General features: G+C 48.4%; 1 protein-coding gene across 4 annotated transcripts in view; it reads left to right on the top strand.

Annotated features, from left to right (window-relative positions):
- The first annotated feature begins 1,563 nt into the window (after window positions 1–1,563).
- LOC144722309 (zinc finger CCCH domain-containing protein 7A-like) overlaps window positions 1,564–25,662 on the top strand; it is a 43,555-nt gene continuing 19,456 nt past the window's right edge. Inside the window, exons 1-12 of one of the 4 annotated variants that reach the window (XM_078600454.1) lie at window positions 1,564–1,749; window positions 9,151–9,272; window positions 13,201–13,305; window positions 14,489–14,528; window positions 16,382–16,579; window positions 17,645–17,803; window positions 19,493–19,570; window positions 20,616–20,667; window positions 21,750–22,480; window positions 22,631–23,141; window positions 24,068–24,124; window positions 25,388–25,431. In XM_078600454.1, the coding sequence (XP_078456580.1) occupies window positions 13,238–13,305; window positions 14,489–14,528; window positions 16,382–16,579; window positions 17,645–17,803; window positions 19,493–19,570; window positions 20,616–20,667; window positions 21,750–22,480; window positions 22,631–23,141; window positions 24,068–24,124; window positions 25,388–25,431 (1,938 nt within the window). In that variant the 5' untranslated portion in view covers window positions 1,564–1,749; window positions 9,151–9,272; window positions 13,201–13,237. Of the gene's footprint in view, window positions 1,750–1,784; window positions 1,805–9,150; window positions 9,273–13,200; window positions 13,306–14,488; window positions 14,529–16,381; window positions 16,580–16,625; window positions 17,055–17,644; window positions 17,804–19,492; window positions 19,571–20,615; window positions 20,668–21,749; window positions 22,481–22,630; window positions 23,142–24,067; window positions 24,125–25,387; window positions 25,432–25,662 lie in introns of those variants that run through there. The other 3 variants (XM_078600465.1, XM_078600475.1, XM_078600483.1) reach the window with 3 other exon arrangements.

The following is a 25,662-nucleotide window of genomic DNA, read 5'->3' on the forward strand; positions in this document are numbered from 1 at the left end:
GATGATCGATATATGCAGCATACAATATAATTATTAATAGGAATCTAACGATCATCCCTCATGCTTCTCTGTTAGATTCACGCCACACTTTTGTTTTCAGTCATTTGTTTCGGCCCCGTTTGTAATCGATATATTTTACACATGATTGATTATTGCACCTACGACTCTTTGCATGCACTGTGAGTGTGAGAATCAATGCTTAGAGATGAATGTACGTAACGTTTCATTTCCTTGTGAGTAATTGTCTTCGTTCGATATTGATACCCAGTAAACATGGCAACGGGGGAATTTATCAAGCGGGGATGTTATTGATGTTATTGATTTTCCTTCTTGAAATTCGATTAAAATTTGAGATTCAATTGAGTACAATAATACCCCAGTTTATGCGTTTATGAAAGGTGCGACAACGAATAGAAATGTAAATCAAATGTGTTTCTTTCTCTGTCTCTCCGAGTTAAACAAAGACAACGAAGGGATTGGTGAAGGAGGCGCGCATCTTCATCCGAGACGTACCCAAAACGTCACCATTACATTACTAAAATACTGTACTCAACACTAGTGTACAGCAAGTACAACTTTAACACGCGTTATACTGGGCACAATAAGATACAGGACACTATAAAACTAAATCATAAAAAATACTGCACGTAAATAATACAGGAAACTCTACAGTACATTTATTTATAGGCGACGCAAAGTGAGTCGGTGTGCAGGGTAGGCGGAGGCGACGGATGATTGTGAGTTCCACTAAACCTCGAAACGCCGTAATTGTATTACGAGCAGCAAAACTGCACGAACTCTTTCTACTCAAGACCCCTCGTGGCTCGCAGGACCACGACTTTGGCATCTTAACCACCGTGCATTATAACAGTCGACCCTTCCCGTTCATCAGGACCTCAATAAGGGGCCGTCCATAAATGACGTCCGTCCGTCGTGCTGGGTGGTGCTGGGTGGGGAGGGGCTGGGTGGGGAGGGTGGGAAGGGGCTGGGTGGGGAGGTGCTGGGTGGGGAGGGGCTGGGTGGGGAGGGTGGGGAGGGGCTGGGTGGGGAGGGGAGGGTGGGGAGGGGCTGGGTGGGGTGGGAGGGGTGGGGCTGGGTGGGGAGGGGCTGGTCACCCCGTGGTGCCCTTATAAAACTCAACGTTTAACCTACTCACGCCGGCTTGTGCCCCCCCTCACAGTCGGCCATATTTGCGGAATACACCACGCCGCCGTTGACCCTGGCCATTGACCGAGCAACCCAACGTTCCTACCAGCTCCCTCCGCAGGAATGTGTTACAATTCGAGTGTCGTGACGTTTCGCTTGTAATTACATCAAACAGCATCATCGGAGACATTTCCCGCAATTGTGAAGAGATTCACCTGCTTCCGATCGTGTTAAATTGAGTAAACGCAAGACTTGAGGCCAAAACCATTCAAGCAAAACACTACCGACGATAATCGCGAAATCGTGATATCGCGATATACCGCAACAACGACGATTATCGCGGCTCTGGCATTGCACGATATATCGCAGAATCCACTTCCGGCGGAAGCGGATCCGAGGGGGTGTGGAGCGGATCCCGCACTCTGGGCCCGAGGCCCCCCCCCTTGCCTGGAGGCCTCTGCCCGGGAAGCGTCGCCTGCCTCCCGCAGCCGAGCCGTGCCGACACCGCTGGGAGCACGCGCGCCTCGGACTCAGTTGCCCCTCCCGAGTGTCCACACCCCTCTTCCCCTCCCCCCCTTCCACTGACTGCTGCTTCTCGCGACTGTGAGTACACAACCTCGGTGGTTGACGAGGAGGTTCTGGTGATGATGTTCGCGAGGTTGGTTGGGTTGGTGGTGAGCGGCATGATGTTGTGAGCTTGATCATGCCCGGGTTGTTGTTGTTGGTGGTGGTAGTCCATGAAGACGACGTCTCTCTGTTTGCTTAGGCATGGCGAGTCTTTTCAAGGCTCACCACAGCCTCTAAATCTAGTCACGCTCATGACTTCCCGTGCCTTTATTAACTTCGCCATTCGTAAACTCGCCTGTCGTAATCTTTAGCAATTCGTGCGCACGAGTGATGGATGCTTCAGAAGTTCATGTTGGGATAGTGACTTTTAATTTCTTCCGAGTTTCCGCGCCTTCGTTACTCAATCGCTACCATTAGGTAACTTCGTATGCCAATTTAAAACAAACTGGACATTAGAAATAACTATTTTATATTCAGTTCGCCTTCAGACAACTTTCGTGATCCACTTATATCTATATGTAGCCTCTCCCATGTATGTGCTATGAAGAAGGACCATTGCCCAAAACGTCGACTATTATATAAACAGTATACATTTTTTTCTGTTGGGGCAGTGCAATTGAAGAATGCGTTAAGTTTCTCAGTTCCATAGCAGTTCGTGGGTCTTCATTGTCGTACATGTCATTAAGATAGTTGCTTAGCAGCTGCTGTGCCTACATAACAACAATAGTGTCACCACACGCGCTTGTGCCAGGCTGCGTGCACTTTACGGCCACCGGAATTGTTGAAGGCTCGCTGATATGAAGAGGTCACGGGACAGACCCAGGTGTCATGTGTTGACTGACTGAGCTGACTGGCAAGAGGGCCTCACCTGTGCCCCCTACTGTGGCAACTTGCTGTGCTTTAGCCACCAGGCGCTCCGCTCGTTGTTGTGAGCGATTTACAGTTGTGTGTCATTGATGTCACTGGAGCTTTGGTGTTGCTGTGAAGAGTGAGTGAGAATGTTTGAGCATCATTAAGTTCATCATCATTGCTTTACATTTGTCATCAACTTCAGCACCATCATCTTGGGCGTCGGGGTGGCAAAATTTTAACTCTCTCGCCTGGTATGCGGGGGGGTCGTAGGTTCAATCACGACCCTGACACTTGTATAATTGGAGTTTGCATGTTCTCCCCGTGGTTGCATGGGTTTTTCTCTGGGTCCTCCGGGTTTTATAAATGTCCACGTGATGATAAGCCACTTCGTTGAGCTATCGTTTGTGATAGCCAGATTGCTTCTGTAAAAGAGCTGTATAAGCTCAGCGGGCCTTACCTGGCCAAATAAAAATAAGTTCAATAGTTTAATCTTCAATAGTGGCGTCGCCATGATGACAAGTGAACATTTCTGCTGAGACGGGGTTGGGTGAGGTTGTCTGGGTGGTGGTGTACAGTGGGAATGAATTGTTGACTTTTGCACGTGGCACTTTATTTAGACTGGCACACTCACGCGTGTTTAAGAGGGCCTTTCGATGTGAATGTCTTTAATAGTTTCGTGAAAATAGAGATTTATTTTTCAAGTTACTTGCACGATTTTTATTTTGATCTCACACCCCACCCAATCACCACACTTCCCACATCATCACATGTCACTAAATCTAGATTGGAAACTCATTTATTTTAAATAGCTATTTTTGATTTAAAGCTTTCGTGACTGCAGGGAAATCCAGAGAAAATCCACAGAAAGAAAATTTTCTTTCTGTGGAAAATCCACAGAAAGAAAATTTTCTTTCTGTGGATTTCACACCTGATGATGATTGCTTGTGTTGCAGTCGAAACGTCGTAATAATTTGTATTGTTTAACATTTATATAATTTTATTATTTCCCTTATACGTGACTTTACCGAAAGAACCAAGAATATAGCTATTTGTGTTTAGTTTGTTGACCTTTCCCCCTGCACCTCCCATTAACACGGTTGGCCATGTATGGTGCGAAAGAAGTTCAACAATACTAAAATCTCCCCTCCACCTCCTCGCGTTCTCCCTCCCAAGCCTGCCCTTCATCACGCTTCAGCAGCCACAGCAAGAAACACTGTTGTCTGCACTTCTTCAAGGGAGGAAGTGCAAAATTACACAAACCCTGCCCCGAAGCCTTCTTGTGGCGAACATACCTCGACATTGGTATTTACATATTTAACATATTGTTGCCATACGCAGAAATAGAATTGCTCACGTAATCTGCACATCCCCCCTCCACCCGCTTGATGACAGGGGACAACGTGTTCTGTGGCTGTAACAGTTGGTAAATGTGTGTCACCAATTGGGGGCCGTAAGGCAGCATAAAACACATTCCTGTCACTCCACAGGCTGCAACACTGCCACCAGCGACCTACGAGGAGGGTAGTGCAAGCCCTTTATGTTAGCACCGTGCGTAGCCAACCGTGCTAATCCGAGGTGCTGGAGGACAACAAACTAAATACAAAAACTATTATATAGAAATTAGTTTTCATTGCATCGCTCCAGTGGCTTCCTAATATCGCAAGGAAGAGCGTTCCATACGGCCACAGAAGCGCATTTGAATGCGTGCGATGCGGCGGTGACCGTCTTTGTTCGATGGCTAGGCAAAAGCTGCTGCGTGGACGACGGGAGACCGCGTGATGGTTTATGCTCCTTCGCGAGATCAGCAAGTTATTGCGGTTGATTTGTGGGAAGGCCTTTGTGTGTAATGAGTGCTTAGAGCAGTGAGTTCAACTCCTCTGCAACATGGCTCCAGTTTTTGTGAGACATCGACTTCAAAAATGTTTCTCCTTCTGTTCAAAGGACTCATGCCTCTTGTTGATTCTTTGATTCCATCTCTTTAATGGCCTGCTAGCTATACCCTTTGTCCACAATTCTGGGTGGGGAGGGGCTGGGTAGGGAGGGGCTGGGTAGGAAGCGTGGGGTGGGGCTGGGTGGGGAGGGGCTGGTCACCCCGTGTCCCGCCCTCACAGTCGCCCATATTTGCGGAATACACCACGCCGCCGTTGACCTTGGCCATTGACCGAGCAACCCAACGTTACTACCAGCTCCCTCCGTAGGAATGTGTTTTGTAATTCTTTGAAGCATAATTTTCACAATTGAGGCATATCATTGTTATGTAAACATTTACTGAATACTAATTTTGATCTCAGAGCTTTGATTTTGTCCACATTTTATTTATTCAAGTCCAGAAACATTATTTTTTTATACTGTGAAGAGAATGCGTCACTTATTCAGACATAACATCTGGGACGTCCTCATGTGAATGTTGTTTTTTGTATCCTGGGGTATATGATGTTTTTGCTGGACAGGTCTGCATATGATTTGTGATTTCGTCTTGGTCGTGTTATGGTTTTGCATTGTAGGTTTTCTAGTTGGAATCATGATAGTTGGAATCATTGAGGGGAGAACAGGAGAGAACCCCCCACACATTTGAACGGTGGTTTTTGTATTACAGAGGGATATTTGAATTGGGTCCTTTTGGTTTTTTTTGGCAATCAAACAACATTCTTGGATTAAGAAGTACTTCAAATCAGATTCAGGAGCTCTTTTTTTACAGATATCCAGGAAGGTTAGAATAGTTCAAAACACGATAGGAGTGTAATGTATTGGTAAGGCAAACAAATAACTTTGAAAATAAATAGAATCTCCATAGCAACAGTACACCTTCATGTACCGTCATGTCAAGATGCAACAAACTCTGACGCCTCTCGGGCTGCGGGCACAAGTTGTGGAAAGCTTTGAAGTAAATGTTTAGTTTGTGACAAAGTTGACCTTTTTTGTAAAATTAACAATTCAGACCATTGAGGCATTACTACAGGATTGGGAATGACGTCGAAAGGAAGCTCCGTGGCAGAGGTGAGGCTCAGTGGCCCAGGTGAAGCTCAGTGGCCCAGGTGACGCTAGGTGGCCCAGGTGAAACTAGGTGGCCCAGGTGAGGCTCAGTGGCCCAGGTGAAGCTCAGTGGCCCAGGTGACGCTAGGTGGCCCAGGTGAAACTCAGTGGCCCATGTGAAGCTCAGTGGCCTAGGTGAAGCTCAGTGGGCCAGGTGAAACTAGGTGGCCCAGGTGAAGCTCAGTGGCCCAGGTGAAGCTCAGTGGCCCAGGTGAAGCTAGGTGGCCCAGGTGAAGCTCAGTGGCCTAGGTGAAGCTCAGTGGCCCAGGTGAAACTCAGTGGCCCAGGTGACGCTAGGTGGCCCAGGTGAAATTAGGTGGCCCAGGTGAAACTCAGTGGCCCAGGTGAAGCTCAGTGGCCCAGGTGAAGCTCAGTGGCCCAGGTGAAGCTCAGTGGCCCAGGTGAAGCTAGGTGGCCCAGGTGAAGCTCAGTGGCCCAGGTGAAACTAGGTGGCCCAGGTGAAGCTCAGTGGCCCAGGTGAAGCTCAGTGGCCCAGGTGAAACTAGGTGGCCCAGGTGAAGCTCAGTGGCCCAGGTGAAACTCAGTGGCCCAGGTGAAACTCAGTGGCCCAGGTGAAGCTCAGTGGCCCAGGTGAAGCTCAGTGGCCCAGGTGGAACTAGGTGGCCCAGGTGAAACTCAGTGGCCCAGGTGAGGCTCAGTGGCCCAGGTGAAGCTCAGTGGCCCAGGTGGAACTAGGTGGCCCAGGTGAAACTCAGTGGCCCAGGTGACGCTAGGTGGCCCAGGTGAAACTCAGTGGCCCAGGTGAAGCTCAGTGGCCCAGGTGAAACTAGGTGGCCCAGGTGAAACTAGGTGGCCCAGGTGAAACTAGGTGGCCCAGGTGAAACTCAGTGGCCCAGGTGAAACTCAGTGGCCCAGGTGAAACTAGGTGGCCCAGGTGAAACGCAGTGGCCCAGGTGACGCTAGGTGGCCCAGGTGAAATTCAGTGGCCCAGATGAAGCTCAGTGGCCCAGGTGGAACTAGGTGGCCCAGGTGGAACTAGGTGGCCCAGGTGGAACTCAATGGCCCAGGTGGAACTAGGTGGCCCAGGTGAGGCTCAGTGGCCCAGGTGAGGCTCAGTGGCCCAGGTGAAACTAGGTGGCCCAGGTGAAGCTCAGTGGCCCAGGTGGAACTAGGTGGCCCAGGTGACGCTAGGTGGCCCAGGTGAAATTCAGTGGCCCAGATGAAGCTCAGTGGCCCAGGTGGAACTAGGTGGCCCAGGTGGAACTAGGTGGCCCAGGTGGAACTCAATGGCCCAGGTGGAACTAGGTGGCCCAGGTGAGGCTCAGTGGCCCAGGTGAGGCTCAGTGGCCCAGGTGAAACTAGGTGGCCCAGGTGAAGCTCAGTGGCCCAGGTGAAGCTCAGTGGCCCAGGTGAAGCTAGGTGGCCCAGGTGAAGCTCAGTGGCCTAGGTGAAGCTCAGTGGCCCAGGTGAAACTCAGTGGCCCAGGTGACGCTAGGTGGCCCAGGTGAAATTAGGTGGCCCAGGTGAAACTCAGTGGCCCAGGTGAAGCTCAGTGGCCCAGGTGAAGCTCAGTGGCCCAGGTGAAGCTCAGTGGCCCAGGTGAAGCTAGGTGGCCCAGGTGAAGCTCAGTGGCCCAGGTGAAACTAGGTGGCCCAGGTGAAGTTCAGTGGCCCAGGTGAAGCTCAGTGGCCCAGGTGAAACTAGGTGGCCCAGGTGAAGCTCAGTGGCCCAGGTGAAACTCAGTGGCCCAGGTGAAACTCTGTGGCCCAGGTGAAGCTCAGTGGCCCAGGTGAAGCTCAGTGGCCCAGGTGGAACTAGGTGGCCCAGGTGAAACTCAGTGGCCCAGGTGAGGCTCAGTGGCCCAGGTGAAGCTCAGTGGCCCAGGTGGAACTAGGTGGCCCAGGTGAAACTCAGTGGCCCAGGTGACGCTAGGTGGCCCAGGTGAAACTCAGTGGCCCAGGTGAAGCTCAGTGGCCCAGGTGAAACTAGGTGGCCCAGGTGAAACTAGGTGGCCCAGGTGAAACTAGGTGGCCCAGGTGAAACTCAGTGGCCCAGGTGAAACTCAGTGGCCCAGGTGAAACTAGGTGGCCCAGGTGAAACGCAGTGGCCCAGGTGACGCTAGGTGGCCCAGGTGAAATTCAGTGGCCCAGATGAAGCTCAGTGGCCCAGGTGGAACTAGGTGGCCCAGGTGGAACTAGGTGGCCCAGGTGGAACTCAATGGCCCAGGTGGAACTAGGTGGCCCAGGTGAGGCTCAGTGGCCCAGGTGAGGCTCAGTGGCCCAGGTGAAACTAGGTGGCCCAGGTGAAGCTCAGTGGCCCAGGTGGAACTAGGTGGCCCAGGTGAAACTAGGTGGCCCAGGTGAAGCTCAGTGGCCCAGGTGGAACTAGGTGGCCCAGGTGAAACTAGGTGGCCCAGGTGAAGCTCAGTGGCCCAGGTGAAACTCAGTGGCCCAGGTGAAGCTAGGTGGCCCAGGTGGAACTAGGTGGCCCAGGTGGAACTCAGTGGCCCAGGTGGAACTAGGTGGCCCAGGTGAGGCTCAGTGGCCCAGGTGAGGCTCAGTGGCCCAGGTGAAACTAGGTGGCCCAGGTGAAGCTCAGTGGCCCAGGTGAAACTCAGTGGCCCAGGTGAAACTAAGTGGCCCAGGTGACGCTAGGTGGCCCAGGTGAAGCTCAGTGGTCCAGTTGAAACTTAGTGGTCCAGGTGAAGCTGGGTAGCCCAGGAGATTTGGTATTTAAATCAGAATTTCCAGTTTCGTGAGTCGGTGAGCTCAGCTCATGACCATTTAAAAACCGGTTTGATAAACATCCGGTATGCACCGCGTGCGGGGGGCATGTAAAATGGTTGCCTGTACAGGGTGGTCCAGATGTGTTGTGACCCACAATAAAATTATTTTTCCCTTTGTTTTATTAATTTATGTTTTAAATAAACCTTACCTTAAAGAAAATACAGTTTTATAGAATTAAATGGGGGGGGGGGGGGGTCACAAGACATCTGGACTACCCTGTAAGTGTGGATGCAGAGGACTAAAGCTACTTTCTTCGTGATTTCCTGGAATGGCTGCTCTCTGGGAGAGTTTCATATTGGTAATTTCTTCACCTTGGGAAATGGTGCCAATAGCACAATTTAATTAAAACCAATTGGAAACAATTATGACAAATATATACATTACCATAATTACTTTTTGTAACAAAGAGCGAAACGAAAAACACTTCTGAGAATAGGTTTTACCCCTTTATGGCAATACAACATGTGTTAGGATTTTTAAACACCAAATAGATACCCTTCTCAAGGGATCAAGTCTGCATTAACCACACGTACTTGTGGTAAAACATGGAAACAAAGTTCTCCGATAATAATATATTGATTGCCTCTGAAACTGATTGGGCTACACCAGAGACGTCCTTCTTTTACGTCCTTGTCGCACCACGTGTCAGACCAGAGGAACGCCAACAGGCGAATAGTTAATACGAGATAATCTTCTGTCACGTGTTGACGTGTGCCATGCGGGCGTGGTGAGATTGCGACATGATGTGGGCCAAATAGCATTTTCATGAGTCACATTCGGGCTTGTTTCACACAATTGCGTGCAGGTTCTGGGGCTCACTCGGGCGTGATTCGTTCGGGCTCACAAGTGCCGTGGCCAGCAGCTGTGAAGTCGAGTGGCCCTCGTCTCTCTCGGTCGCAAGGCGGCACAATCAAAGGGCAAAGTCAAGTAAGTCCGGGGGGTGCTCGTCCTGCTGCCATCACGACAAGGCTCCACTCTGGATACAGTAAATCTAGTAAATCTCCACTATTTAAGAGCTCGTCTCTTGGAATTTTGCCTCACTGGATACAGTAAATTCAGCTGTGACGGTCCCACCTGATGACGTAGACTTGTGTTGCCTCCGAAACGTCGTGATTTATAATTTTATTTCTATTTATATAATTTTTATTTTTTATTTTTACCTACGTGACTTTACTGAAATAAACCTAAGAGTATCTATCCTGAGCCCTCCGCTATGTCATTCAGGCCTCAACCGAGTCGCACCGCGTGCAGTAGTGAAACGTCAGCACCGAGGACACACGAAGGTGTAGCGCTGACTCCGCCGCTCTCCCCCGTGGCGTGCCGGCCTCATTGAACGAAACACTTGCGAGCATCGTTGAGAATATTTTGATTATTTTGGTGCTATTAATGTCCAAATGATGGGCCACTTTGTTCAGCTATAATTTGTGATAGCCAGGTCGCTTCTGAAAAACAAGTGAATATCTCAGTGGGCTTTGCCTGGTAGGATGGGGATGGTTTCGTTGTATTTTGTATTTGGGTGATTTCTTTACCTTTCTTGTACTTGGCACCAACTATCATGTTTTCATATTGTTTGCGGTTGTAACGTTTTTTCTCGAACCTACTGGACATCTGTGAACAAAGGCTTTATAGCTCATCGGATTCCTCCACTATAAATAAATATTCAGATTCTGAATGTTCGCTGACAGCACCAGCTTCTGTGGTATGAAAGGCTAAAGAGGTGAACTGTTTTTTTCCCATCGTTACGTGTGTGCTAGTCCAGCATGTGTATGGAGGGAGAGGTGGTGCAGCGGTTAGCGCGCTGCGCTACAACCCCCGGTGACCCGAGCTCAATTCCCGCTCACGGTCAACGCCAGTGACTATTATCTGAACCGGTGCTGGGCCTCCCCTAGGTCGACTCGGACTCAAATGAGTACCTGGTGCGGTGTGTAAACATCACCACTGGGGTGACAAAGGCGGACAGGCGTGGTGCTAGTCACCCACCCCCTCGTGTACCATGCCGGCCTTAATAGGCGCTCGCTAACAGCACTTGCCCCAACAGCCTGTTAAGGCTATACGGGGGTCTTTATCTTTGTTGTTTGTGTATGGAGGACGCAAGAAGGATAAGTGTGTTTGTGGGTATAAGCAGGGGTGATTTATAGTGTGGGTGAGTGGATTATTTTGTCCTGCACTGCTATGAGGAGTGTTGTTCATTCATTTTGGATCAGACACTTTACACGTTTGACTTACTGCTTGGTTTATTTTGAGGTGATACACAGCATAGGGTTGTAAACTGGTTATTGATTTTTTTTATAATAATTGTTTACAGAATCGACTCGCAATTCCAGTGGTCATGGAATTGATGATTAGATTAATTTCAATTTTAGCAACAATCGATTGGATTGGCACACAATAATGATTAACGGTTGGCTATGTACATACATACCGCACGGCGCATTCCAATGTATTAGCAATGTTGGCAACCCATGGCATACAAGTAATGGGTTTTCACGTGTAATATTATACACACACATGACAAACACAGCCCTGTTTCGGTACACTGCTGCATGAAGGTTTCTTTCCACGCCATGTAGATCATGGGGGCTGTTTGACTCGTTTGACGATACGTCACCACGCCGGTCATTGCAAGTTGTTGGTCAACGGAAAATGTTTTTTTTCTCTCCCATTTTTATTTCTGCGTGCGATTATCAAAAAGACTTCAATAGAAGTGAGTAACTCTAGTGGTCAATAACCGAACGTTAGATTGCTGTCCACTTTGGCTACCACACCCTTTACACTTCCTATTTTATCATGTATTATTTATAAGCACCATTAATTTCCCGTTTTTTTTAATGGCTCCTCTCCACACTGCCGTGCAGGCATCCACAATTCCCAATCCATACTGAATTGTTTGAATTGATATTTGGTCTCCATGTGTATTTTCTGGCACAGAAATGAAAAAAGGGCCTTGTTTCAAACTTTCATATGACTTGTGCTGAGAATTATCTGCACAGGGCATTTATGTTGTATGTATGTTGAACTGATTTCGTACAGTACGTAGCCGGCCGTTCTAATCAGAGGTGCGGGGGATGCTTCGGCATCACCGTTGGAAGGTCGTGAGTTGACGTCGTGGTCAGGGTTGATAAGTTGATTCACCACTCTGGAATGTCAATGCTGGTTGTCTTCAAGGATTATTCCCTCCCACACACGGCACATTTCCACGGCTAGCTTGGAGACTGCTGCTGGGATTGAGCAGCAAGTCATCTGGTTTCTGACTTCGGGACGCCACGTTGGCGGGATGTTAACTACCTCGCCTGGTATACAGGAGGTCGTGGGTATGGTCTCGACCCTGACCCCTGTACATTTGGTGTTGGTGTTGTCCTGGTGTTGGCCACTCACCCCGTCCTGTGCCGTGATGGCCTTCATACGTGCTCACTAACAGCACTTGACCCAACAGTTTGTTAAGGCTATACGGGGGATCTTTGTCTTGTTTGTTATTTATACAACAGAGAGATAACAAGTAGCCAGCCAGGGCCAGGTGGCTCATGGTGCAGCTCGCAATCTTAAATGTTTGCGAGTTCAAATCCTGGCCTGCGGTTTAACTCAGAAGATGGTCGCTCTGGCCTTAATAAAAATGAGCGCCGCTTTGTGTCGAGAAGTCAGCAGTCGTTGTCCCCTGGATAGTTTTCTTCCCTGCCCTAATACGAATGCGGAATATCCACCACTGGCTCAGAGATGTAAACATGAAGTGAGCGCCGCATCAGTGCTCATTTGAGCAGGAAACGCGTTGAGTGATTTTTGCCAATATAATTATTGTTGTTTGTGGACCACACCATTGCTATTTGCCATGAAGAAGGGTGGCGATTGTATTCATTCAGTGATGCTCTTCTTAAATCCACTACTCTTACCATCCATACCTCCACTCGATCCACAGAAAATTATGTTTCTGCAGTTGGATTCTTCCTGTTATTGGTGGAAAATTATTCACCCTAGATCCGTGTTCATTTGTGTATTAGTCACTCGAAAGTAGTCTGCAAATGGTGCTGATTTCAGCCTCTTAGTCACCGCTGTTGTATGAGTTTCGGGGAGTTTCAAGAATGGATGAATTGTGTGGACCAAAGTAATTTCATGAGATAACAAGACCCACTAAAAGTGTCTCTGCATCACCACGCATGAGAGGGGTTTTACTGTTCTGCTATCCCCAGCTATCATTTGTAAATAACCCAACCACTGTTTTATCGGGCCACCAACGCTCATCACATTTCAGTTTAGAGTATCTATAAGTTTCCACGTCGGGGATATTTAGAGACTGACATCACAGGAAAGCAAAACCACCCCGATACGTTATAATGTGCAGCGCGTCATCATACCTGGCCCCTAGCATGTAAACCGGTCTAGGCCACGGGCAACGGGGACTTTTCTGCTGTGTTGTGTTTAACTTTGTCCGCAATAATTTCTAATGTACTGCAATGTTGGTATAACAGTTAATTGACCTTGGAATTATCATTGTGGTAGATCATTGATATTAAAGTTGTGTTTGTAGTGATGAATAATCAACGCAAGTTGCAGTGTTAAGTGGTTATTTGTTTTATTTGTGGTGGTGGATGTTTAATCCAGGCTTGGTGCTTAACTGCTAAATTCAGAGTAGGTACTGTTGCTGTATGTATATTGAACTTCTTTTGCACCGTACATAGCCATCCGTGCTAATCGGAGGTGTGGGGGGAAGGACGATAAACTACTGTTGGTAGCATCGCGTGTTTTAATGACGTTTGTAAATGTTTACGAGCACCGATGCACTTGCCCGTTTCAATTCAGACCTTGCGAACATTCAAAACTGACCAAACCGTTATCTTTGCGTGTCGCTGTTTTGAAACGGCAGGTTTTGTACAGACTGTCTTGGACACCTCGATGTGAAGATGTCCAGCAAGACGCTTGACAAGGCGACGCGAAGCAAGCTCATTGAGGAGGGCCTCTGGTTCCTCCAGTGAGTGTGGCGGTGGGGGGGGTGTGGATGCTTTGCAACTGAAGTCGGTGGCTTGGATTAGCGTGAGAACCGCAGCAGCCGATGAAATTACCGATCACAATCGCGAGATAGCGGATTCGTTTTTTTATCCTTTATATTAAGTTCACTTGCTTGCTTGCTAGCGCGCTTACGACCGTGCAAATCTTTCGGTCGTTTTTTAACCCACTTTTCGTGATCCAATCGAGCTGACATTTTGCACACAGACTCGTTGTGCGTGACAATTTATTTTCGTGAAAATTTTTTTCCAAAATTTTACACTTTTTAGGAAAAAATAAATTAGATTTAATTACCAATTGCTTAATGGTGGCAGGCAATCATCTGACCCATAGGTGGCAGCCATCTCAAGCCAGAGGACGAGAGGACTCTAGCCACCACGCATATAAAGGATTTATAGTGAAAAACTTTGTTTTTACGGGTTAATTTTTTAAAGAGATTACGTGCCCTCCGTTCCGTTGGATCGTCAAAACACGTTTGAAAGGGCACCCCCGGAGGCAGTTGTCCCTGTGTGACGCACGTTTAACTCGGCATCTGGCCTGCAGACCGGGTATTGGTCTGCCGTTAGGGTGCGATGATTGGTGTGTGGAGTCTACGTTGGGGAATATGCGGGCACATTATTTCAAATTTGGCAAATTTGGACTTTGATGCTGGCACAAATTGGCCTAATCTTTCCGACTTATGCCAGGAGATTAAAGTGTGCGGTCTAAAACATGTGTCTTGTTCTAAACTACAGTGCTGGATGAAATTCACTTTGTAACTAGTAATGGTTTTTCCACGTGTAGAAATTACAGTTTTTTACCATGTGTGATGTTAACTGCCTTTCCTGGTATACAGGAGGTCGTGGGTTCGATCCCAACTCTGACGCCTGCTGTATATTTGGACTTTGCATGGTCGTGTGGATTTTTCTCTAGAATCGTGCGTTTAGAGTCGTTAGCTGCTATAAATATCCGCATGGTAAGCCACTTGGTTGAGCTATCATTTGTGACTGTCAGGTCGATTCTGAAAGCTCAGTGGGCCTTACCTGGTAAAATAAAAATAGTTTAGTTTACAATTTAGTTTATCGTTTAGTTTATGCCTGCAGTTGTGAAACAATTGAAAATGTCTACGTGTGTTTAATTTGAATTTTGTTCTCGTTTTTGTTTTTCAGATCACCGCAACCTTTTGACGGCTCGGACAGTGAATATGAGGTAGTTTTCTTAGGATCGTCGTTTTGTTTTATGTCAATAACACAATTCACAAATATGATTTTCCTTTGGTAGGGTGCAATCTATTTTATTGCAGAATATATATGTGCATGCTATGAGAAGGTAAAGTAAACAAACAGCCCTTTATCATATCGACTGCTCCTACAGTTTTTTTGACAATATATATTTGACCATACCTCACCATGCCAGTTTATTTTGTTGTATACCTTACAATCAGTCCCCTGGTCAGTTGTGTGGTTATAATCCAAATGGTTAAATTTAGACTCAAGGCTTGGTCAAACTAAAGCGTGGAATTTTCATCGGAGAAGTTTTCATCTTCTTGGTTCTTTCGGTAAAGTCACGTAGAAGGGAAGTAATAAAATAATAAAATAAAACATAATAAAATAATTCTCACGACGTTTCGGCCACAACGCAAGCTTGTGCCCGCCCTCACAGTCGGGCATATTTGCGGAATACACCACGCCGCCGTTGACCCTGGCCATTGACCGAGCAACCCAACGTTCCTACCAGCTCCCTCCGCAGGAATGTGTTAACTAAGTACACTGGTATTTTATTCTCTTTGCCAAACAAATCAATCGGTAGACGAACACAACTGATGCACCATCCTAGGGCGTTTATTAAATGCTTTCTTTCAGACAATGTTTTATTAAATGAAAAGGCAATAGAGAGGAGGGTGGAGTGCATTTGGAAAATGGAATTTAGTAATGAAGAGTAACAGACCACAGTATATTTAAGGCAAGTACATTTCCGATCAGTGTGGGGTTAACCATTATGATGCATGGATTAGAAACATGGACACTGCCAAATATTGCCTCTTAAGGAATCAATAAAAAAGGCCCTTAGTTCAGATTTAAATAACATGGAGCGAACTGCAGCCTTCCACCTCTGCTTCATGAGGACGTGGCTTGAGCTATAAAGTAGTGTGCTTGTATGCTGTTTATGCACATTATATGTGGGTGATGTGTTGATGTGACATTTAACCCTAAAGGAACGAACAAATCTCTACGAACGGGACAGAAATAGAAGAAAAATGTTTCGGACAATTTGGTGAAATGAAACCGTTTTAACCGAATCGTGCCAATTCATTGATTCCCACGTGGTTTGGAGGTGGAGGTGGGCGGGGCAGAGTTTGAATCGTTATAGGCCTAGCACAGGGGTCGGCAACCAAAATAACAAGAAGAGACATTTTTGTTTGGATTCGGTACAAAACTCAATATTTCAAAAGCCGCAATGCACGTGAATAAATACATTGCATACAGTAGAACCCCTCTTAATGACGGTAATTGGTTCCACGAAACCGGTCGTTAAGTGATTTGGTTGTTGAGCGAGTCAGGGAAATACATGTTTAAGGCTTAATTTGTTCCGAAAGCATAGAAAGTCACCCTTTTTTACCTAAAAAAACTTACTTTGTAATATTTCATCAATGGACATTAATACATAAAGATACTAACAACATTATAAACACGTGATATTAAAAGAAACATGGTTAATCAATCCATTAATTAATATGTACTATACCTACAACAGCCCGTCGTTAACATATTGTGCTCTACGGAGGCTCGTCGTTCAGCGATTAGTCGTTAACAGAGGTGGTCATTAAGAGGGGCTTTACTGTACATACATTATGTCACGAAGCAGTTCTTAAAGAGCGCATATTTCCGACCCTTGGCCTAGTCGCAGGAGATACGGTCACGGCAATGTCTGCGCACGCCATGCGCTTACTGCTAACCTGGCAACGCCAACCAACGTGCCCCCCCCCCGCACCCCTCCGTGTACGTCGAACCGTTTCTGTGCCGCCAATCGTCTCTTTTGCGTCTTCCTCGGCCGGCGCCCAGGGGTTCCTGCGCAAGCTTGTGTCGTGCCTGTGGGCGGACGGGGACGAGCTGTACCGCGCGGGCGACGCGGCCACGGCGCAGCGGCAGTACGGGGAGGCGCTGGACGTGGTGGAGTACATGGAGAAGGAGGGCCTCCACTGCCCCAACTTCGTGAACGAGCGTCTGCACGTGAACCGCGCCGCCTGCCATCTGCGCCACGTAAAAGACGCTGCTAAGACAAAGATCCCCTGCGTAGCCTCCTCTTAAACTCTTTCCCGTTCCGATGACGTACGCGTACGTTGTGAGTTATTCTTTTGATTGTCTTTTAAACAGAGTTGCTGGGCACAGGGCCACAACCGAAAGAAAAGCTAAAATTAAATAGCTTTATCGGTACCGAGGCTACCACAAGTTCATGCGGGAGGGCGTGTGGCACAGTTTGCCGCCAGCTATCACAGAGTGCGGTCGTGTCACTACAGTTCTCTGCGGTGAGGACAATGTTTTTAAAAACGACGGCGCTATGCCTCTCTAAATGAAATGAACACTAACCGCTTCCGCGTTCTGAGATTTAGTGGTGAACGAGACCCACCCTGCAACTTGCAGATGTCTCGGAATGGGAAAGGGTAAACAGACTGTTGGGGCAAGCAAGTGCTGTTAACGAGGAGCGCAGAAGAAGGCCGCCACGGCACACAAGGGGGTGGGTGCCACGCTCGGCCGCCTTTGTCTCCCTAGTGGCGACATTTTTACACATCTCACTATGTACCCGTTTGAGATTGAGTCGACCTAGGGGAGGCCCAGGACCGGCTCAGATAAGCGTCACTGGTGTTGGCCGTGAGCGGGAATCAAACTCGGGTCACCGGGTTAGTAGTGCAGCGCGCTAACCGCCACGCTACCGCTCCCAAACGCTTCACACACACACTACACACACACACACTGCACCATGCACTGTCTTGTTATCAGTATTCTGATATCTTGTGGTAAGTTGAGCATCTCAGCCTGGTCACCAATGACAACCAAAAAAAAGATGAATCTTGTCGCATGTGTGGGCTTGCAAATAATTTGGCCATCCCAAGCAGTCACCGCGTTTGTTGGCAGAGCATTTTGGGGGTTTTTTCGACAATGTTTCGTTGTCCTCGATTGCGACGACTGAACACGCAAAAAGGCGAATCGATAAATAAGCACGGTTGTCAGGACCGCAGCGAGGAGCTGGCCGTCACGCGGGGTTGACGTGAGCGAGAGATCTCTTTACCCCCCACCCCCCCACCGTCTTCCTCTCCCGGAAAACAGAACGACTTCAGCAAGGCCCTGGAGGACTGCGCCCTGGCGCTGAAGCTGAACGAGAAGAACGCGCAGGCATGCTACCACAGGGCGCGAGCGCTGCGCGCCATGGGCAGCGTACGCGAGGCCTACGACTCCGTGGTCATCTGCTCTAAGCTCATGCCGCAGGTGAGGGACGACTTCTGGGAGGGGGGGGGGGTCCGTACGATGGGCGGAGCACTCTTTTGTTGAGTGGCCCCTTCAGCAGCCGCAGAGCTCATCGCAGTAACGGGAACTTAACGGTCCGAGGAGCTCGCTCGTCAAGCGTTGGGGCGCCACGGTGGCTAGATGTTAACTCCCTGGTATGCAGGAGGTCATGGGTTCGATCCTGACCCTAACTCCTGTATATTTGGAGTTTGCATGTGCTCTCTCCCCGTGGTCGCGTGGATTTTTCTCCAGGTCCTCCGTTTTTTTGCTCCACATTTAGTAACATGTGTTTAGAGTATTTGGCTGCTATAAATTTCCACATGATAAGCCACTTCGTTGAGCTATCATTTGTGATGACCAGGTCGCTTCTAAAAAAGAGCTGCATATTTATATGAGCCAATTACTCTAAACGGGCGTTTCTAAATGTGAAGGGAAAAACCGGAGGACTTGGAGAAAAATCCTCGCAATCACGGGGAAACCATGCCAACTCCAAATATACAGGCATCAGGATCGAACCCACAACCTCCTGTATATAAGGCGAGGTAGTTAACATCTCATATGGAGAGACTGTAACCCTTGGACAGTTGCGTTTAGCTGGTTTTAATGAACAAGAAATGATCATGGTTTGTATTTGCTGTCGTGGGCTGAGACCTTCAAGGCACATCACTTGAAAAATGCGTTTAATCGCGCGTGTCTTACACTAACGTTCGAACCTGTGATCTCACTGATGCTGACACATTTTTATAAAAGGTGTGAGCTCCCCGAGTCATTCAGCCACCTCCCATGAAATATCACTGAAATTAAAAAAATATAATTACTACCCTTTTGAACATAACCTTTCGTTCCCTTGTGTAAAGGGCATAAACTCAATTTATACAGTTTTTTATACCAGATGATGCACGTCATCTGTTCTTTATGCCATCTCTCTGCACGTATGTGACACCACTTTGCCAATTCTTTCTGTCTTCTCTGGTCGGATGGAACCGTCCAGAATTCGCATATGTATGTTGAATTTTCTTCACACCGTACGTAGCCAACCGTTTGAGGTTGACAAAGCCAATGAGCACTTTGGAGTCAATTAAATGACTACTGATTTGTGGGAACTCATTATTGGGCATATTATTAAGATACTAGCCTTGCCATGGGAATATGGAATTTCTGCTGGCAGGCACATGGCGACTATGAGACAAACACCACCTCAGTATCCATTTGAGCACAAACACCTTAACCTTTGACTTAACATTCTGGGGTTGGGGCTCGGGGCTGGTGTAAGTCGTTTTCCAGTTATGATGTGGAGACTTTGGTTGGCTGATGTGTGCTGCCCCACTTTTATTCCCATTGCCTTTATTTTCATTGCCAAGGATGACATTTTAAACGTTGCGTTCACTTTTCACTTTCCCATCGCCTTGTCTAGCCACGCAGATGCCATAGGGAAGTGTTCTTTACATATTTTCAGAGGAGGGGCCACTTTTGCCGATAAGACATCGGTCTGAGGGCCACCACACATTTGAAAACATTGGGGTTTGACAGCACGAAGATAGGGGGTGTGTTCACATTTGTGTTTTGTCCGGGGCCTTGCACATCAGTGGCCCGCGACAGGCCTTGCAATGAAGGACTTTGGCGTAGGGCCCTCTGTTCGTCATCGATGTCGCTCGTTCTCCCCATGCTCAGGATCAGCAGGTCATTGCGCTGATGCAGGAGCTGGCACAGGCGTTGGGGCTGCGTCTGCGCAAGGCCTACATAAGCCAGGTAAAGACCGTTCTTTGTCAACGACGCGCCTCTCAAAAAATGCATCATCGTCATCTACCCGTTGTTACCTGTGCGTGGTAGAACGTGCTGACGTGTTTGACGCAGTGTCGCGGCAGGCGTGTTGGTTTGGCCACTGGGCGGGCGTCTTTTAAAAACGGGTTGTGCAGTGAGCCGCGTGCAATAAAGAAAAAAATGTCACGTAATATTACGACTACAAATGTGACACGCAGTTATGTTTGTATTGTTTTAGTTGTATCGCTCGCATAACTGATATCGTGTGGTCTTTCACATAATTTTTTCTCTGAGAATTTCCATCTCTGGCTCAGGACTGCCAAAGTTAGGCTTTGGGGCCAGAAGCACATGCCAACGCTGAAGTACCACAGGCTGTTGGTTAACGGGCACGCCGGGGGGTGTTTTTTTGTCATATGTTGGGGCGTGAGTGAATCCACAACATTTACTCTTCAAACACACCGGCGGGCCGAAGAAGTAACTAATTGGCGTTTTGTTAACGTGACACATTTTTTACTGATTGTCCGTGTCGGGTGGTGGAGGGTTGCGACACATTTATACTTACAGGATATCGCCCAAAAACCATTATTATGAATAACCCTGCGCTTGTATACTGGCAGTTTGCATGTTCTCCCCGTAGTCACGTGTATTTTTCTCCGGGCCCTCCGGTTTTTCCCTCCACTTTTAGAATCGTCGTGCGTTTAGAGTATTTGGCTGCTATAAATGTCCATGTGATAAGCCACTTCTCTGAGCTATCATTTGTGGCCAGGTCGCTTGTGAAAAAGAGCTGTATAGCTCAGTGGGCCTTAACTGTAAACATACCATATACAGTCATACAATACAACTTGACTTTCAGTTATGTTTTCTCAAAAACAAAGCTTCAAACATTTGTTGTACAGTCCGTCAGATACATATATATATTAAATATATGTCTACGTTTAAAATATAGCATGTTACTAACGTTGGTTTTGCGTCTTTCGAGCTGACGGCAGCGTGGTTAATTTGGGCGTTGACGTCGTCGTTGTCTCGCGTGCAGGCTTCTGGGGAGAGGCAGGCGATAAAGAACGACATTGATGACGTCATCTCAGGTGAGGTTGCCCCCCCCCCGCCCGCCTCCCCGCCCCCCACCGTCACCGTGGGTCAAAGACCCCCCCCGCAGTGGCTGCAGCAGCACTCGCTTGACATCCTCCTGACATTGTGTAGATTTCTACATCAGCGCCTTACTCAAAGGCGCTTTACAAACGAGGGTAACATTGTCCATAAGATGATAGTGGTTGAGACGAAGAGTTGGGCTTGCTGTCATTAAAGGGTGGTGGGTGTAGTTATTGTGACAGGAGAACAGACTGGAGAGGTTGAGGGGTTTGGGGTAGTGGTAGGGGTTGGGGTTGTGATAGGGGTTTTACCCAGCCTCAATTGAACATACGACCAGTTGCTGTGGTGAGATGTTAATTACCTCGCCTGGTGTGCAGGATCGTGGGTTCCATCCCGACCCTGACGCCTGTTGTATATTTGGAGTTTGCTTGCTCTCCCCGTCCTCGTGTGGATTATTTTCTGGGTCCTCCGGTTTTTCCCTCCACATATAGAATCGACATCACGCGTTTATAGTTTTTGACCGCTATACATTTCCACGTGATAAGCCACTTCGTTCAGCTATCATTTCTGATGGCCAAGTCACTTCTGAAAAAGAGTTGTATTAGCTCAGTGAGCCTTACCTAATCAAAGAAAAATAGTTTTATAGTTTTCAGTGTTTTCCCCATGCAACGTCTGAGGCTGGAACCTGCATTTGCAATGTGCTTGGAAACATTTAACCATTCTTAATGAGCACACGTGTATGAAAAAATATTTTTTTATAATAATAATAATGTATATATGTATGTCTAACTTCTTTCAAGCCGCACGTAGCCAACAGTTTAGGGCACCTTATATTTATCTATTTATTCGTAGATCTTTTTTTATAAGGTGCCCTAAAGAATGGATCTCGGAGTGCCATGCAAATAAAAGAGAAAAAGTGACGGGTAACCGGACAGCGAGAGACTCATGAGACTAGCATCGAGAACGAGATGGAGAGAGAAGGGCTTTTTCAGTAGGTGATGGGGTCTTTAGGCAGGACTTTGTACTATTCAATAATCATCGCTTGTCTCCTGTGCGTGTGGTGACCGCCCCCCTGCAGAAGATGAAAATGTGCAGCCCATTCCGGAAACGCGAAACGAAACCCCGGTGAGCAAAGCCACCCTGCCGAGCCAGCAGTGCAATGGAAAAACCATCACCAAACCGATCGGCGGTGGTGGCGGCGGCGGTAGCGGAGTTACCGGCGGCAGTGGTGGGGGGGGCAGCAAGGCAGCCACCGCCCCCGCCAAAACCAAGGGCCACAAGGGAGGCAGCGGAGGCAAGGGGGCGCTGGGTGGCTCGGCGCCGCCGCCACTCCCGCCGCATCAAGCCGGGCCGGGGCTCGCGGTCGTCACGCCTGCCCAGACACGGCCTGCCAGCAAGGTGGGCCCCACGCGCAATTTCGCCACCGCCGCCACCACCAGCGCCGCCGCCGCCAGCGCCGCTGCCAGCGCCGCCGCCACCGCCAGCGGCGTGCGCGTCAGGGAGGCCCCCAAGCCAGTATTGGTGTTTCCCGCAGCGGGGAAGAGCGGCGCTCCTACCAAGCCCGAACTCGCGCCGTTGAGGCCCGGCGACGCCGCAGAGAAGCCACCCAATGCGGCCGTGCCGGTCAAGGAGACCCCGCCGGGCCTGGTGAACGGCTATGGGGGCGGGGGTGGTGTGGGGGTCGGGGACAATAAGCTGCTTCCTCTTGCTGTGGCTGAGAGCGCGACCTTCAACACCGCGGAGGATGAGATAATCGGAGAGGACTTGGACGAGCTGCTGGACATGGTGTCTGAGGAGTTCTCTATGCAGGTAACGGGGTCTTCCTTTGTGCAAAGCACGAAACGATGGCTTCGATCTTGCAGTCGCCCGCCTATGCGGCAGTCGTATGGCTTAAACTCGACAAGCATTATTTGGGGGCTTTAAAGGTCAATGTGACGGATTGTTTTGTGTATGCTGCAGGGCCTACAGTCGCATTCCATGCAGTTTCCTGCGGGCCTTCAGAACTCCCTGCCCACGCCTCCTCAGGGTCTGTCGATGCCTCATGAAATGCAGCTTCATCAAGGCCTACAGATTCCCCAGGGACTTCAACAAGGCCTGCACATGGCCCACGGAATGCACGTGCCCCTTCACGCGGGACTGCATATCGCTCTCCAGCAGGGCCTGCCCCACGGTCTCCAAATGCCCCCGACCATGTTCTCGCATTCCGGAATGGCACACGGTGGCGGGCCCATGCTGCACCAGCATCACCAGCAGTTTCACCAGCAGCAGCAGCAGCAGCACTTGCAGCTTCACCAGCAGTTTCACCAGCAGCAGCACCAGCAGCAGCAGCAACAGCAGATGCCCCCTGGATTCGCCGAACGAGCGGCCACCTCCTCCTCCTGCAGGGGCCTCGACTCTTTGGATGACGTGTCCACCGCCCTGCCTGTGCTGAGGGCCACCGGGGCCTTCAGCAGCGGCCCCATCGCCTACGGTGAGAGCCAGCGGCATTGAGGGCCCCGCATTGAGCACTTCCAGACGTGTATTGATTGAATTATTTATTCATTCATATTTGAACTCTTCCTCTTTGGGTCTTTCGGTAAAGTAACGTAGATAGAAAAATAATAAAAAATCACGACGTTGCGATCGCAACACAAGCAATCGTCTTCAGGTGTTGAGGCTTTTTTTATTTTGCTGGTGAGATGAATAAAATTCCATTTGCCAAGAGCACACCACCTCCCGTTTTAGAGAAACGGCCTGTGGAAGATGACGTCGCAGAACTACTCCCGAGCTCCCTTCAGTTGCCTCTTGTCTACCCGAGGTGGTGCGGCATCTCACTCGCACTGCCCGCTGTGTATAGGTGGTCTTTGGATGACAGCCGGGAGTCGTCAAAAGCTGAAAATATGCCAAATTTAGTGAAAACCCAATGCAGCATCATGGGCGATATAGCCCAAGCGTTGGTAACTGCTGAGACATGAGCTCATTATCCTTGAGATCCTGGATTAACCACAGGCGGTTAGCTGGATTCGAACCCGGAATGTCAGCATCGCCGGCGTGTTGCTCTCGCACACAGCTGCCTGACCCAGCTGGTTGTAGAGCTCTGGGGCTAACCATGGGCTCTCTATTGTTTATTGCCCCACCTCCTACTAATTACACGAGCGTGGAACGCCAGTCGACCAGTAGACTTGGAAGACACGCCCGTACGCCGAGATACAAAGCAAGAGGTTGATTTATTTAATTCTCGGTGAGTGTTTTTTAGAACGAGTTATACAGAGCTGTGATATTCCAGCCTGTTTCTCCTCGCCCAATCTCTACAACAAATCCGACAGTACATATAATATGATGCCATTCCACTTTGGCCTCTGTGCTAGATACTGATGATCTGTAATCTGTAGTGACGGCCATCATTTCTGTTTGCAGATGGAGGTCCAGGCCGGCTCTATCCTGAAGGATGGCCCGGTCACATCCTGCAGGAAGGTAAATAAACTAACTAAACTATGAACTATTTATATTTTTACCAGGTAAGGCCCACTGAACTGTATATCTCTTTTTCAGAAGCGACCTGGCCACAATTGACATGTTAACAAAGTGGCTTATCACCTGGGAAATTTATAGCAGCCCAAATATTCGAAACGCACATCGATTATAAATGTGGAGGGCAAAACTGGATGACCCAGAGATAAATCCACGCGACATGCAAACTCAAAATATTACAAACGTTAGGGTCGGGATCGTTGAGTTCACCCGTCAACGCTGTGCTACCACCGCAGACGGCGCCACGTGTTGCCCAGATAGACGATCCCGGTGGTGCATCGGACACCGATAGATGATCAACATCAAGTAAAAGTGTGTTTAGGAAAAGTGAAAGAGCTGTACACAGCGCATACAAGTGTACCCCGCAGAACCAGCGCAGTTTCGCTGGATTGCTATTCGAACCCCTTAATGAATTTAACATCACTCGGGGCCTCGCGAGCAATGTGTGACTTTCCGCGGATGTACATACGTATGTATGTTGTTGAAATTCCTTCGCATCGTACGTAGCCAACCGTGCTAATCGGAGGAGTGGGGGAGGGATACAAAAAGCAGATGAACCGCACATGCCTCAGGCAGCACTCAAGAGGCTTCTAGGAGCACATGTCCCTGTAGTTTTGCTGCCACTGCTGCTGCCGATTTCTTAAAGCAACTGTCGGATACTTTTTGCCGTGCCTGGGAAGTGTGCCTATCCGTCCCAACTGCAGTTCACTTGTGTTTACGAACGGGACAAAACCCCTTGATAACCAAGCACGATGAAACTTATCACAGCTTACCAAATACCAGCGCCCATATCTGTACAGATTTTTTTTAGCAACAAATTTGTTTGGGAAAAAAAAGTGTTTTTTGTTCGTTGCTTATCAGTACGGATGTACTTGTGTGTTTGAGTGCATGAGCGGGTGTGAGCGTGTGTGTGGGACGTGCGTGTGCGCGTGTGTGCATTTGTTTCTGTGCACACATTTCTTTGCAAAAGTCTTAATTTTCTCACAAATGAAAGCGTCCTTAATTGTCTGGCGGTACAGTCACAACATGGGGTGCAGGGGTGAATGTTTGTATTGGCAACAGTAGTTGCTTTTTAGTTTTATTTAGAAGTTGACATCTAGCAGATAAGTGTTCCTCAGAGGTTGTAATGCTTCTATTTATTTTAGAGCAGTCAACAGGAGTAGTGTTTCTCTATTAATGCGATTTTTTTGTTACGTCTAATGACAGGGTTGGTGAATGTGGTGGCGAATATGAACTCTGCCGACATTGTGGTAAGTTTTTCTGTTTGCACGGAATATATGAGAACACGTTTCCGACGGGGATGTGCGAATATTAATGTGCCACTTGTTAAAAAAACTCCCCAGTGCCTCCTGCCCCAATAGTAATAATTTTTTTTTCCAAATTTGTTTTACAAACTCTTCAAACACCAGACGCATCGACACGCACCCTGCATCAATTCTATCCCAAACTTTGTATTTGTCTCGCAGACAAGGGATTTCTAC

Source organism: Lampetra planeri, chromosome 1, assembly GCF_965212315.1.
Source record: "Lampetra planeri chromosome 1, kcLamPlan1.2.h2, whole genome shotgun sequence".
Lineage (NCBI taxonomy): Eukaryota > Metazoa > Chordata > Hyperoartia > Petromyzontiformes > Petromyzontidae > Lampetra > Lampetra planeri.